Genomic DNA, 15,421 nt, shown 5'->3' on the forward strand with positions numbered 1-15,421 from the left:
CTCACCCCCAGCACCTCCCCACACGCCTCTGCTTACTTGTACAGACCATCTGGTTCCAGGCACTTGAAAATGACTGAATAGAGGCTGGTTTCAGGGACATCTCCGTGGCTCCTACCCGCTGCCACACAGGATGTTGCAAGGCCAGAAAGCAAATCATCCGCAAAGCTCAAGGATTCTCCTGGAGAGCAAAGAGATGAGCAAGACCAAAACATCAATACAGGTGCAAAATTATTGCTGACCATTTAAAAAACACTGTAGGAACACCTCTACACAGAACAGGCAATCAACAAACTCTAGCTGGCTGTGGCTGATAGGAATGGCCCCAAGTCCATATGGAGAATATCACCTATACACAAAGCAAGCAGAAAACACACCTGGGCCATCAGCTGTAACAGGGACCCACTGCAGAAACCAGGGCCAGTGCTAAGTCATCGCTTGGACAGTGGAAGGGTGCACTCACAGAGCATACTGGCAATGTGTGGACTCACTGCAAACACCACATGCAGGACCACCATCCAAGGACAGGCTCCAAGTCCCCGGAAGATCTGGAAGCCTGGCTAAATAGGGCTCTCCTGCCCTAACAGCACATTCAGGTCTTAAAGGGGACATGGCCCTTTTCAAAAATCACCTGTCACAGTGAAATGTGTTTCTGCTGTGTTAGATTATTGGGAAAGGAAACATTTTTAGAGCTTGGATGGAATTGCTCTCAATGTGCTGGGTTTTTTTCTGTGGTGGTTTTTTTTTTTATTCAATGAATATTAGTAGCTTTGCATTGCCTTTCATGTGCACTCTGCTGGCTCCTGGAGCTCTGACTGGAGCTCCTTCAACTGTGCTGAAAAACACTTTACAAGCATTTGAAGAAAAAAATACTAATTAAAAATGCTGAAAAACTTTTTTTTTTGTCTTCTTGTTTATAAAGCTTATTAAACACTTAGATCATGACCCCGCTGAAACTGAAAATGCTCCATTTATTAAGCTTTTTTGGCATGATTAGCCACTGCCGTACAACCTGTCTCCTTTCAGTGGGCAGGCTGTCTATCAGTTAAAGCTCATTGCATTCAATTCCCAAGCACTAAGCAGGAAAAAAACCAGAGCAGCTGCCTTGGTTGTGCCCCCATTCCCACTGATGGGAACTGGAGAAAGGGCTGCTGCAGCTGATGGAGTTATGCTGGTATAAGCAAACCTGGACCCAGATTGCGGTGCTGGATACCTTGTGCATGTGTAAATGTCAAGACACTGCAGCAGAGGGAGGAGGAGAATTCCCTTCTTAGCACTTTTTTTTCTTTGTTTTTCTAAAAGCAAAAGTGACTGAGGACTACTGAAATGAAGCACAAGTCTTGCCATCTCTGGTACAGACCGTAAGAAATAACCCAGTGGTATAACCAGCCCAGAACATCTCGCTGTGCAGCTGGATTACCTAGGTAGAAAAAAAATCCCCTCCTCCACAGCCCCCCAAACCGCATTTGCGTCTTGTCTCAAAATACACAACTCAGCAACAAATGTCCCCCTTGGCTAGAGAAAAGAGCAGCAATAAATTCTTTTCCTCCCTAAAGGAATCCAAGCCTTAATTATTCATTTTAATGCTCCCAGCACGACTTGTTCTTTCCACATTTTTTTCAGGCAGCTCTGTCACCAGTCTCTGTAGCTTAACCCAGTCCCCAGCTCCAGGTCTGTACCAAACCCCAAGTCAACTCAACGGGCAGGTTGCGTTGGCAGCAGTACCATCACTGCTTGGAAGTCACGAGCACCGAATGGCCTTGAGTAAGCCCCTTAACTCTGGGTTTATGGTTTAAACAAACAGACAAAGCTCTATTGCTCATTTCCAACTTTCATTTCTGTCCCCTTTCATACAATGTCGGGCTGGATTGGGGAAGTCTCTGTCACCAGAAGTCATTGAGAACAGACACTGCCATGACTTACAAAGCAGATGAATCACAAACATATAACAAAGAAGCAGGACCAAATTGTGTTGCTGAGCTAGAGCAAGAGCTTTTATGCCTTTTCAGACCTCAAGCAACCTCCCTTCTGACCAGGAAGAAACTTCACAGCGGGGACAGATCATCCCATGGGTGTCTGCTGTGGGATCTCACACCTTCCTCCAGAGCACTCAGGGTTGAGAGGCAGCCAATGAGGGGTAGGAGAGAAAATAGCTGGGCAGAGAGACTGTGATGAGCAACTGGGCAAGACCAAGCGGAGATTTGGACTGGCAGTCCACGGGTACCAGGAGCATCAGTCAGGACATCTGTGCCAGGGAGCACAAGAGATGGAACAGGAAAGAAACACACAGGGCTGAGACAGGCAGTGCAGAGGGTGGAACCAGACTTGTAGGAGACTGGAAATGGGATGGAAAATGTCATGTGCAACCACTGAATTAAAGCTCATATTAAAATTGCACAGCTAACTCTCTTTAAGGCACTCACTAACTTCTGAGTGCTCATCTTTCACGGTCTTTCTGGGTAGCTTTGAGGGGAACAGGCTGGCAGCAAGCACTGCCTTGAAATGCAGTGGTAGCTGCATCACATCATGATCTGGTTTGCCATGGATGAGACCTGCCTAGGTTGTGGAGTGTGTTGCTGTTCCCTTGCACGGGAGGAAATCGAGCTCTCAGGGTCTGCCAATGCAGTGTCAACTTGGGTTAAGCCAAAACCCTTGCAATAAAATCCCTACAGCAAGAGGGTGCTTTGTGTTCAGTCCTGAGCCTCTAGGGAACTTTCCCCTCCCATTGGCCCTGCTACAATCAAAAAAAAGCAAAGAGGTTGTTATGAAAATAGCAAAACAGATGCTAGCAAAGGTGTTGAAACCTCACTCCCAAGGCTGGGAATCTTTCTGCACCTGTATAAGCAGCAGTGAGATTGCTGGTGGTGCCAGACTGCACGGACTGCAGAGCAAAGACAGGGTCAGGTAAGGGACACCCTAGGGACGAACTGACTACCCAGAGCTGTCAATCTGCAGCGAACACAGGGAGCTGCTTTTCCGTGCTCTCCCCTGGGTGAAGGAGAGCACACAGCAACTTTATTTGTTCACCGCACACAAGGGAAGTCCCTCCTTTTTCAGTCCATGCTGCTCTGAGAGCAGCTGAAATGAAATTTCCTAAGCCTTCCCTAGGACCAGAAAACAAGTTATTCCATAGATTTAGACTGGGACCTTGTCAGTGGAATGCAACTAAGGCAACAGGTGCATTTGCTGGCATTGCAAGAGGATGATGGACCTCCAATGTTGCCCTACCAAGGAAAAGTGGTCTTGGGATGTTGTAGCAATAGAGGAATAACAACCTAACCACACAAGGCCATGGTGAGAGCTCAGTGCATGGTACTGCTCATCTGTGCTTATGAACAAGGCACAGGGAAAGCAGGAGAGAAGGCTTCACAGGGAAATAACAAAAAGCACAAGTTTACCATGCAAGCAGAGACATAAAAAGGCCAAGCAGAAATACATGACTCTGTGAATACATCAACAGGGCAGGCACTCAGATGGAAAATAAATATTTAGGCTAATGGGCAGTAATGGCAAGAGAAAGTAAATTGGATATGAATAAACGGTCTACTCCTGAGAAAGGCATATAACCTAGCAATCTTTTAAGAAGGAGTTTGATGACTTTATAAAAGGGATTATATGGATAAGTAGCTTGTGATGGAAAGCAAAGGGGCTTCTCTTTCCCATCTGGACCTGTGTTCTCGCACACCCTGCCAGCAAATATAAAGAAGGATTTCAGCCTCCCAAAGCAGCCCTGAAGCACAAACCTTCTAGATTGTTGTAGTATCTTTGCTCACATTATTAAATTTCAGAAAGAATCCAAAGGTTCTCTGCAGAGTAAATGATAGCTAAGTAGATCATCTCTGTGGAGTAGGAGATATTTTATTGACCAGACAGCCATCTGTGTCCTTCATTAATAGTAATAAATAATTGATGTCACGCTAAATAAAGCAATAAGCTGTTACAGATATCAAGGACAAATGACCAGCTCCTGTGAGGATGCCTCACCTGTGTTCACTTCTCAGTAGTAAAAAATCCAGACCAGAGCTCAACATCACTATGGTAAATGCTGTGCACAGAGCAAAAGATGGTACTTGACGCACAGATTCAAGGTAACGGAGCAGTTGGGCTCAGCAAAGGGATGCTGATACTCCCAACTGTAGACCAAATTCCTGCAAGACTCTCTTCCCCCTCATTTCCATGCCTTTGCCTTCCCAGGGCTGCTCTTCCCCAAACCATCCAATTCCCCAGGCAGCTTTTAAAAATCAATCTCTGCTCTACTAATGACTGCTGGGAAGATGCAGCTCCCTCCAGGGGGCATCTTCCTTCTCTCTCCAGTGCAACCCCTCGCTACTGCCTCGTCCTCTTCCACAAACACGGCTGCGGAGTTTGGCAACCCTCCTCTTTTTGGTTTTGTAAACGTATCTTATATTGATTCTGGTGTTGTGGTGAGTCAGAGCTCTCCCTAAAACAGAGGAAAATAACAGCACGCTTGGAACTTGCAGGGAGGTTAGCCCCATTTTGTGAAGCTTTGCAAACTTCTCCTGGCCACACCAAGGTCTGGCCACACCAAGGTCAACCCACCGGTGATGGCTCTGGGATAGCCACCTGGGAACTCAACTTGATGTCTGGTCTGGAGGAGGAGGATACCCCCGACTCAGCTGCCTGCCTGCAAGGCTGAGCTGGCAATCTGCCCTTGAGCGAGCACATTTCTAGTGGCAGGAGGCTCAGATGAGCAGGAATGGGAACTGAGGAATGAAAATGGATGGGAGCAGGCTCAGACCTCTTGCTCGCAGCATCCAACAGTCTTAGTCTGCCTCAGTCCTTCCACCATGACCCGTGCCAGCGTCCAGCAGTTGCGGACAGCAGGCAGGATGAATCACCTATCAACCATCCCACCAAAGACAACACGAGTTACGGCGTTGAGTTCAACCAGACTAAACAAGAGAGCAAGTCCAGGAGCCTCCAGGAGGTTAGAGGAGGAAAAGGAAGCTCTGGGACCCTCACAGGCATTCTCACACCTTCAGCCTGTGTCCCTGTGCTGACAGCAGCATGGACAAAACCCAGGCAGTGCAAACCAAAGTGGAAATGAAGACAAGAGGAGACCTCCCTGCTGTGATTCACCTTCAAGATTCCTAGAAAGAGCACAAAGAGGAAAGTAGGAAGGCACCAATGTCTCTGTCTTGACAGCTTCTTTACTAGACTGGATGAAACCAACCCTGCAACATTACCAGTCACTTTCTTCTGATTGTGGTTTTCTCTCTCCGTCTTTCTCCCTTTTGCTTTTTTTTAACCTGTTTTCAATTTACTCTTGTGGCATCTCTGACTGTGACCTCATTCTGGTACTTAAGGGGGGGGGGGGGAAGAGAGAGAGTGTCCTTTAAAAAAGAAATGAAAGAAATCATATTTTATTTAGCTTGGTTGGTTTTGAAGCTTTAGCAGAAGAAAGATTAACCTTTTCTGCCTAACTTAATGAAAACAAGGAGAAAACCTGTATAGATAAATAAATATCTGTGTGGGTATGGAGCAGGCACGATCGTGTTACAGCCCCGGTGGAGCTGTAATGGGGAACAGGCGCGTTCCTGCGCAGCAGCTCCCAATTCCTGATCCATTTTCAAGGAAAGAAAAACAGAGTAGAATGTCAGAGGCCCAAGTGGGCATAAATGAGGGAGCCCGGGGAAGGCAGATGGGGCCCAGCGAGGACCTCCGTCCCTGGCAGTGACCCCCGGAGCAATGCCAGCGAAGCAGATGGAAAAAGAGACCTTACTCCACTTTGCTCTTGCCAGGTTTTGGTTCGTGAAATGAGGAAACAAATGGCACGCTCAGCACTCCAAGTTTGTCACCTTTTGGGGGTCGTCATCCCACCCTCCTCTTCCTCTGCGGCTCTGCCTTGAGGAGGGGAGGTTCAGAGGAGGGCTGTGAGCAGAAGGCTTGGACTGGGTTTTTGGATGGGTAGATGGGGAGCACAGGCTTGCAGGGTGGTTCCTCTACAATAAGGTTGTACCTGGGTTTAATGTACTTCGGATCTGGTGCTTGGTGGAGGAAGGCAGTGAAAGGTGGTTTCTCTTGGAGATGATGGGCCGATTTAAACTAGTGTAACATAACTTTAGGCGACAGAGCTGTTCCAATTCACATCAGCAGATGGTCTGTCTCGCTGCCTAGATCACTAAAAGCAAACCATCCCTACTGATCCTGGTGGAAGGATGTCAAAACCTCCTTCCCTACATGGCTTGCCAGATTATAAAAGAAATAAAAAGGCCTAGTAATTACTAAAAAATCTTCTGCCCACATTCTGGGAGCATCCATGCATGACAGCCTCTTGCGTTAGATGGGAGCCTAAGCCCCACGCCCAAAAAGCCTGCAGCCTCTGAAATAATTTCTTTGTCATGACTTTTCTCAAAGACACATCCATCAGGAATCCCTCTGGCTGGGCACAGGTTGTCTAGGCTGAAGCAGAAAAGCCAGTGATTATGCTGTGCAACTTCAGGCACAGTTTGTGCCTCATTTGCCAACTTGTACAAAGGTGCAAATTGCAGTACTTCTCTGAACAACTTCACCTTGCCTAAGTTATGAATTTTGGGGGAATCTGCTTCCTATGTCTATATGCTACTAGACACATTAATAATGATGTAGACCTCTCCTTGGGCTTCCCAGTTCCTCTGCATGGAAGACTGCATTTGTAGATGTTAAAATTTAAGGAGCAATGCTTTAGCTGAGCTAAGAGCAAAAGTTGCATTCCAGTGCCACAAAAGTCCCTCGAATGGCTTCGTTGGTGCTCTCCAGGGCTAGAACTTGCTGCATACGGAGTGACCATGTGGAACTGAAGGATGGGCTGTCTTGCACTGTTCTTATCAAGAGCAGCCAGTCGAACAGAAGGAAATGGTCTTAATTTGGATGAACAGCAATGTTCTAAAAACATGATGCACAAGGCTAATCATGAGTGTATTCTTCTTTTAGGGTCATCAATAGGATTCACTGCTCCTTCATCTGAGCTCTCCACAGACTGCTTATCACAGTTCTTTCACAGTCAATATCTAAGACCTCAGAAAAACTTCTTCAACTCATGTAAAAATGCATCACCTCCTCCATCTCCCTCAAGGCACTATGCTGCTGGAGGAGAGTGAGAATTAATGCATTTCATTCTGTGCTGTGAGCCCTCCAGTATTTCTCAAGGTTCACTGGGTTGCTAAGGGTCAACCACAGCCAGACACAAGCTGACTCTGCTATGCTTGGAGCCATCCAAGCATGAACCAGTTCCAATCTCAAAGCCACGCATTCACATTAACATGGTGGAGACTCTAAGTGAATTTATCTATTCCATTGCAGTCTGTTCTGGGCTCTGCAGCATGTTAAAATTGTTACTTGATTTCAAGGCAAAGTGCGAACCCATTTGTGCTGGGAGTTGTGCAGACACAAAGCAAAGACATGAGCTTTGTCCTCAGATACTTCTTGTCTGGCAGAAGATTCTGTCCATCACCACAGATCTAGTTCTCACCCTCATTCTTGCTTTCCTTTCATTTTTAGCTTCTTTTCAATTAGAGATTTCTAAAGAATGGACCAGGGGTCCAGACCACTTGGTGGTCCCCAAGGCCCTTAGTCAGTAGTCTGCAGTAGATCCAGGGACTGCACAGAGCCTTATGTTCACCAGGAATCCCACCAGCCCTGCTACAGTCCTGCTGCAGCCCCTGAGCCACTCTTTTACAGCACAAACTGGTGTGTCAGATACTTCAGAGATGGCAACGAAACCTGTATCATAACTCTTTCTTCTTAAATGCACAAAGCTACTGCACTCTTGTGGTTCCTAGGGGAATGAGCTACTGTCCGAAAATGACTCCCAAATTTTGGATGCAAAGATGGCACCAAGGACCTGGGCTCCACCAGTCCAGAGCACTGGGGGGTTCCATCTTCTGCTGGGATTAAGATGAATAAACTTGAAAGGGAGCAGCTTTCACCGTGAGACATGTCAGAGGACAAATCCTGGGATCCTTCCTAAAGAAAGGTCAATGACAAGGTGATTCTGGCCAGTCCAAGCGGGCCCTGGTGACAAACCTACAATGCATCTGACATACAAACTTGCCTAGTACCCTAACTTCCTAACCTGCCTAGTACCTGATGGTCTAAGAAGAGAGCAAGGGAGACCTGCCAAACAGCAGGGTCAGGTCCTTCACTTCCAGCTCTATTGAACAATCTCTTACCTTTATTTTCAGCTCTTTATGACCAAATACTCCAGCAGTTTAATGCCCCACATAATACCACTGGTTGACTTGCACCCACTGGAGATCAAGCCTTACACACATATGCAAATACCAGACTAGCAGCAGGGGGAAAGAACATTTCCTAGAAAGAAACTCAGCGTGCAATTAATTGCTAAAAACATAATTATCTTGGGTGATTTGTCAAATCAAATTAATGTAACTCTACGCTGAAAAGCCATCAGCTGGTCTGTGCTTCACTTCTCCTTGCACTTATTGGGAAAGTAAATTTTTGGACTTCTTAGATCAGCCAGTTTCTTCTATATTGCCACTGTTCCCTGACCTGGCTCCCGGTCCCTTCTTACACTTCATGGCTCAGTGCTGGACAGTGGACCAAACCACTACCTGTAGTGGCAACCAATTTAAAGAAAATATTCTTTGTTTGGTCCCATTTATTCTAAATAGAGGTAATATGCGTAGATACTAATGAATTAGTGATAAGACTTTGGACCAGTATATTCTGAATGGCTCAGCACACACAACTGCAGCCAGATCTGCAGCCTGTTAGCCAACAAACACTTACAAAAATTGGTCCTGATGGAGGGACCTGCATGGAAGCGGACCTCTTATTTGGCCCTAATATGCAGTTTTGGACATTTGAGAATGTGGGGGCAGATCCTCAGTTCATAAAAATCTCCTGTAGCTCCCTTGAAGTCAATGGAACAATAACAATTTACACTAGCTGAGTTTCTGCATTCTGGCTGTGAGCTATTTGGAACAACTACACCATAATGATTATTACAGATATTTCAGATCACTTGTCTAAGACAGATAGGAGAATACCACTGCATAAGAAAATAGAGAGTTGGTTTGCTATGATTTCCAAAGAATTATTGACCCATATCTTGCAAACATTTACACATGTTTAGCTTTATTCATGTGAGTTGTTCCATTACACTCGTGTGCCAGATAAACTAATGTACATGCTTGCAGGACCAAAGTTAAAACTTGTGCAAACACAGCGAGTTCTAAATATTTTTATAGATATATTCAGTTACCTCGGATTCAGACTAGAAAGCATGTCATTTGACTGTGCCTCTTTTCGTAACTCTCCCATTATCCAAGCAGGTATCACAAGAGAAGCCAAATGCGATATCAGGATAAAAGTGAGAAAAGAAGCAATTATCTGACCAAAGTCAGAAGCTAGAAAACACCCACTCTGTCAGGACTAATGTATGCAAGAGTTGACATCAGTTCTTGAACAAGGAATTACCTGGGTTACTAGAGTATATTCACAACAGCTTGCTTAACACACCTAATGAATCATTCACTTACTGATTTCCCCATAATGAAGTCAACATTTTTCTTCACAGTTTTGATTCATTAGAAGACACAAGTCAGCGAAGAGGAGAATGAGCTGGGAATCTCTTGGCCATGAGGAGTCTACTTCAACATCTGTCATCATATTAGCAATCACTCCATCTTTTCCACTAAGACTACAAGGTGAGACAGGATCTCCTGCACCACTGCACAGTCCCGCTGCTCACAAGGACAGAATACAATCTTTAATTTCTTAAACTGAGCTGATTTTGTTTCCTTGAGGACAAAACACGTGTCAACAAGGCACCTGACACCCAGAGACTTCAATGCACTTCACAAAGGCCATTAATACCTCCGACAATGTGGCAGCATTTACATCCCTCAGCCAAGATGTGAGCTCCGTTATGATACACACCTGCATCGCAGAAGGCTGCAGCTTTGGGAGAGGCGGCAGGCAAAGGAGCAGGGACGCAAAGAAAGGAAATTACTTTTTCAAGATAGCAGGAAAAAGGCAAATTTGAGGCTATAACCCAGAGCCCCAGTCCAGATCTCTAACCACTAATAGCTGGCTTTCATCTCTGAAAGACTATTAACCCTTTTTTACAAGTGAGCAAACTCCAGGCACTGAGGATACCTGCCATAAGCGCACAGCAGGATGCTGGCATGGAAGGAATGCCTTCTGCTCTGAATTTTAAGTCACATTTCCCAGAAACCAAGACAAATCAATCCTGGCATCCACAGGAAAGGGGAGTTTTTAGTAGCCAGGACAGCTCTGATTAACGATGTCCCCTGGGAACCTATCTCACCAAAGACCCTCTATGGTGGGAACAGTTGTTTGACTCCTAGACATCCTTGGCAAAGCAAGGTATCTGGGCACACTTCCCATCCCCAGGATCACCGATCACTCTAGGATGGTTAGTTGGAGACATGTCATCACCAGCAACTGTGCAACATCTTACCACTCAGATGACAAAAGACAGATTCCCAGATTGAGCAAAGCAGGATTAAACCAAACGTTAAATGGATTCCAGGGCTGTTCCAGGATCTGTGCTGACAAGGGAAGCCAGTGCCAGGTAGCCAACCCGGAGCTCGTATGGCGTGGTTATCACTTCCCTCTTTTCTTCAAATCCATAAATAGAACCCACACATGGCTTGGGACATGTCAAAGAGATAAGGTGAGTCTCTCCCATCCCTTGCAAAGCCTGAAATAGAAGCCCCACTACTCCCTATCCTAAGCATTAAGCATAGGATGTTGACATTTAGCAGTAGGGAAAATTACCCAATGAACCCTCTCAGGTCTCTCTTCTCCCTTCCCTTCCCTTCCCCTCGTCCCCTGGAAAATGTTCATAAAGTCAAGTGGAGAAAAAAAAAAACCCCAACCCAAACCCCAACAACCAAACTCCAACCTTCCTAAGGCTATGGAAATAACATGTAGAGGAGAAGAGTGAGTCAGGCTCTGCTAACTGTGCATGGGTCAACCAGTCCTGAAGGCGGAGATGATTCACCAAGGCAGCAAGAACTAGGAGGCAGAAGAGACTCAAAAGAGGGTGTGGAAGGAAAGTTGTATCCAAGAAGAGAAGGAAATAAGAAATTAAATGGTTGCATGCACCTTGCTCTTTATCAAACACCACTCACCTGGAACTGACCCACGATGACTCACACGATAGCGGTGTGATTATTCCCTTGGTGTTTTGTCCAGCCTTTCTTTATGAGAAGGAGAGCAAACAGGCTGTAAGACCTCAATCCATCCCCTTCTCTTCCCTCTCTTCTTCCCCTGCCTGAGATGCTCAGCAGAGCCTCACCTCCCTGCTGCCTCTGCTTCCACTGCTCCTTTCCCGCACCCATTACCTTTACCTGTGGCAGCATTATGGGACTCTGGTTTCCCCATAAAAGACACCTTCAAGGAGATGAGAAAAGCAGTGCCTCCTTAGGAGCACGGCATGCCATGGGGAGGCCCTCCTGGATGCCACTGGCACAGAAAGGACATTGTCACAAGAGATGGAGAGAGGCATGGGGCTCAGGTGCCTGGGGAGAACTCTGCTTGCCAGAATGCTCTCCTGCTATTCCTCCATTCATCCTTCCTCCTCAGCCATGTCCCCCCCTTTTATTTAATAACCATAAAAATTCAAACACAAAAAACTTGCTCTGAAAAAATCTTAAATACAAAAAAAAAAAAAAAAATGAAAGAGAGCTGTAAAACCTTTTCTGCTTGGAAAATTCTCTCGGTCAGTTTTTCCTACTGTTTAATCCCCGCTTTGAGTTACACAGAATGAGTAAACACATTTTATAAGGTTCTAATTCATACCTAACCCATACAGTTTATAGCTTAACATAGTAAAATATACACACACACACGCACACTTTTTATACACACACACACACACACACATATGCATAAAATAGCCTTGGTCCCACTCTTGCGAGCCTCCCAGCAGCAGGTCTGATTGCTCCGGCATGTGCTCTGCTATGAAAGCAGCCTGGCGTGCTTAGGTGTGAGTTAGCTGGCCTGGGGAGTAGTTTCCGCTCCAGATTCCTGCAACCTCCTTTGTAATAAATAATTAGTCAGTCTCATTAAGGCAACAGTGGGATCCACTGCTCCATCCTTGGAGGACTAAGGAATGCCACCACATGGTATCCCAGGAACAATTTTTGTCCGCTTTCTGCCCAGTGAGCACCTGGAGCAAAGCCCCATGGCAGGGACGCAGCCGAGGCTGGGCTGGAGGAGCTGTGGGGAGCTTGGCTACCATGCAGCCATGGCCAGGTGCCAGGCAAGGATGCGTCTGTCTGAAACGCAGCTCTCTGCTGGCAGTGATCAGAGAAAACCTGAAGGTGGGCACTCAGTCAGAAGATGGCCTGTGGTGTGAACACCACCAGTTGTTGCTCTGGAGGAAGGTAGGCAGCCCTCACACCAAACTCCTCCATGTAGCTGTGAGTTAGGGCCAGCCCCAATGGGGCATCGCAAAAGTCTTGCCCTGTGCCAGCCTCTGTACCGAGCTGCTGGTGAGGCAGTTCCTCCTCTGCAGCAAATCTGCATCCTTCACCTTTGCTTGGGACCATGGAGACCAGTCGCAATGGCATAAGGCCAAAGAGCTACCTGAACCTCAGTCTCCCACTCTAGCTGTTTGAGAACCAGCCACCACCTCCTGCCTTTACCTCCCCAGAGGCAGAGCTGACTGATTCACCCAGTAAGACCTGGGCTCTGCATCAGGTCCCTCTGCTTCTTCAGCCTTTTAACCCATTGTGGGTAGGGAAAATGGGATCCCCTTGACCAGTAGTTAACAATTAGCCGATTTCACCCAGGAAAAATACAGCTCCTGACACAGAGCGCTTGTGAACAACAGCAAACCCCACCAGTCCACAAGGGTATCTACCTTACCATTTCTGATGGGCATCTGTGCAGCTCTGGTACTCCCAAGCATCTCCAGGATGAATAGCTGTGCGCATCAGACCAAAAACTCCGCAACAACACTCACAAACTCTGCACAGGGGGAACCTTATAAATATTTTGAGCTGCCTGCCAGTGGCTTTGAACTGGCTGTAACCTGAAGGTAAGAGATCTTTACTACTATTGGTTAAGGAACTGCCTCTACCATTGCTCTGAAGAAGGTGGCTTCTCTTGAGGTTTTGTATTTTGGGTTTTCCTGCTTATTTCCCCCAGCAGCTTGCTATTAAATTAAACCGAGCATCTCATACAGTCCCATACTTCTGTCATAGAGAATAAGTAAGTGATTAAAGTATTGTTTCTGCTATACCTCTGCAAGACCACACCAAGAGATCATTTCCTCACAGGAAAGAGAAACAGACACACAGAGAGATCTGTGCCAGTGACACAGCTGAAGCCTCTGCCGATACAAGCCACAGCAGCTCCGCTGACACGAGTGGAAATGGAGAAATTTGTGCCAGCCAAGAGCCTGGCTCTAAATCATGCTCGGTGTGGTGCAGCTCCTTTGTGCAGGAAGACAAGAAGACAACAGAAACACCCAGAAAATGTCCCAGACATGGGATTTTGTGGTTCTCCAGAAAAGCCTTTTCTCAGCATTTGTTTGCTTTATGGGATCCGCTGCCCTGAACCCCATGTATTCCCCTGATGGGCTTTCCTCTCCCAGAGGGCATCCAATTAACCAGCAGAGAAATCAGAGCGACAATTAACTTATTTTCATTTCCTGACTCACTGTCATACCTCCCATCATCTTGTTTTTCCTCATCTCTGCTTGTTTACCCCCAGCCCCAACCCCTCTTCTATTCAAAAACCAAAGAAAAAGCAGGAACAAATATAACCCTCACCAAAAGGCCAGGGTCAGCTGGAAACCTGCACTGAAGCAACACAACTGCCTGGTCTTAATCTCCACAACTTTGTCTTGCCCTCCAACACAGCCTCCACTCAAGCCATCAGTAAACCAAATACCAGCAAGCAAAAATGAGTTGACCCTTGAAGTCACTTTTTTAAGTCAGGGTGCCCCTGCATCCTTTAAGTCCTCGAGCAGCCTTGCACAAAAGCCACCTCCCAGGTGGAAGTTTGTCTCCAAAGACCACGCTCCGGGTCTCTGCTAGCAACCAAGGCTACAGCTGCCTGAATGACATCCCCAGGGGAGCCAGCACTGTTACCATCCCTGCTTTTCTCTCTCTGTATTCCTTCTGCCTGTTGCTGCTGTTAAAATCAAAGTTTCAATTTTTCAAGTGCAAAGATTGCCTTGAAGACTCAATCTCTTTTTTTTCTGGGTGCTTTTTTGACACACAGTCCCTCCAAGGGTGCGGAAAAGCTCTTTGGGTCATCAAGGTGAAATCATGGGCATCATTCAAGTCCATCCTGGCCACTTCTGTGATAACTCGTCACTTGAAGGCAGAGACAAAAGCCGTTGCTCAAGCTAGCTGTTTGAAGTTGCTTCTAGCCACACAAAATATGAGATGTGGGCTTCAGGCCCCATAATGCTATTTTCATTTTCCTCCTCCTCCAAGAAAATAAACGGAGTGTTTATTTCCTGAATGCTCTGGTCTGAGAAAGGGCAAAACTTTCCTCCAGGAGCCAGGTGGCTGGAAAGGGAAGGCAGAGGCAAATATTTGCCGAATTTGTCAATGAGCTCTTATTCCATTTTTCTTATTAATATTTATTTAGACATAATGTGAGGGAAACCTGCTCAGACCACAGCAATGTGGGAGATTCCACTGTTATTCTCCTTGTGCCAGCTACTGGCGGGGAGGGAGGAGAGAAGGAAAAATAGAGACAAAGAGAGAGTGTCAGGGAGTTCACAAGCAATTTAGAGAAAGTCACGGGCTTTCGTCTTGACTTAGCAGAAGATAGGATGCCTTGAGAAAGTCAATGCATCTATGGACCATGTGACGGGTCAAAGAGGTTGAATAGCTCGGCCTTCCTTGCCAATATTCAAGGCACAGGTGTAGCTTTGAGAGAGAAAATTATCTCATTATACAGCCCTCTCCTTTTCTTTTTCTTTTAAAGGAAGGAATCATTAATGACATGAAGACAAGGAGAATAAACTGCAACCCCAGGTTTAGTAAATTGTGTGAGACCAACCTGATGTATTTCTTCAATGAGACAATTCATTCCCTAGACACGAGAAGCATAGTACAGTCTAATTTATCTGGGTATCAAGAGGCAATAGCCATGACACGACATGGGTAATTATTAGGTAAGCTTGAAAAGATGGGAATTAGCAGAAAAATTATACAGCAGGTAAGGAACTGAGTAATGGACAAATGAAAACAGGCTATGCTGAGAAGAGAGTGATGGGAACTGAGTTATAACTAGCAGAGTTCCTCAATGATCAGGCTTGTAATCAATCTTATTTCTCACTGGAAATACAGCAATGATTTTAGCACCGATGAAGTGGAATGCATTATTAGTGCACAGGAGATCAGAGGATCAGTCAAAAGAAATTAAAAGATCTTGAGGGCTATAGTAATACAAGTGCAATTAATTT

At 46.0% G+C, this 15,421-nt stretch overlaps 1 protein-coding gene across 5 annotated transcripts in view; it reads right to left on the reverse strand.

Moving 5' to 3' along the window:
* The window catches only part of ASTN2 (astrotactin 2), a 358,876-nt gene that overhangs the window by 33,966 nt on the left and 309,489 nt on the right, over window positions 1-15,421 (reverse strand). For all 5 annotated transcript variants that reach the window (XM_087752526.1, XM_087752527.1, XM_087752528.1 and 2 more), the window contains one exon: window positions 37-178. In XM_087752526.1, coding sequence (XP_087608652.1) covers window positions 37-178 — 142 coding nt within the window. The remainder of the gene's footprint in view (window positions 1-36; window positions 179-15,421) is intronic.

The sequence above is a fragment of the Nipponia nippon genome, unplaced genomic scaffold, assembly GCF_047370975.1.
Source record: "Nipponia nippon isolate SJK-2023a ecotype South Korea unplaced genomic scaffold, ASM4737097v1 scaffold_16, whole genome shotgun sequence".
Classification (NCBI taxonomy): domain Eukaryota; kingdom Metazoa; phylum Chordata; class Aves; order Pelecaniformes; family Threskiornithidae; genus Nipponia; species Nipponia nippon.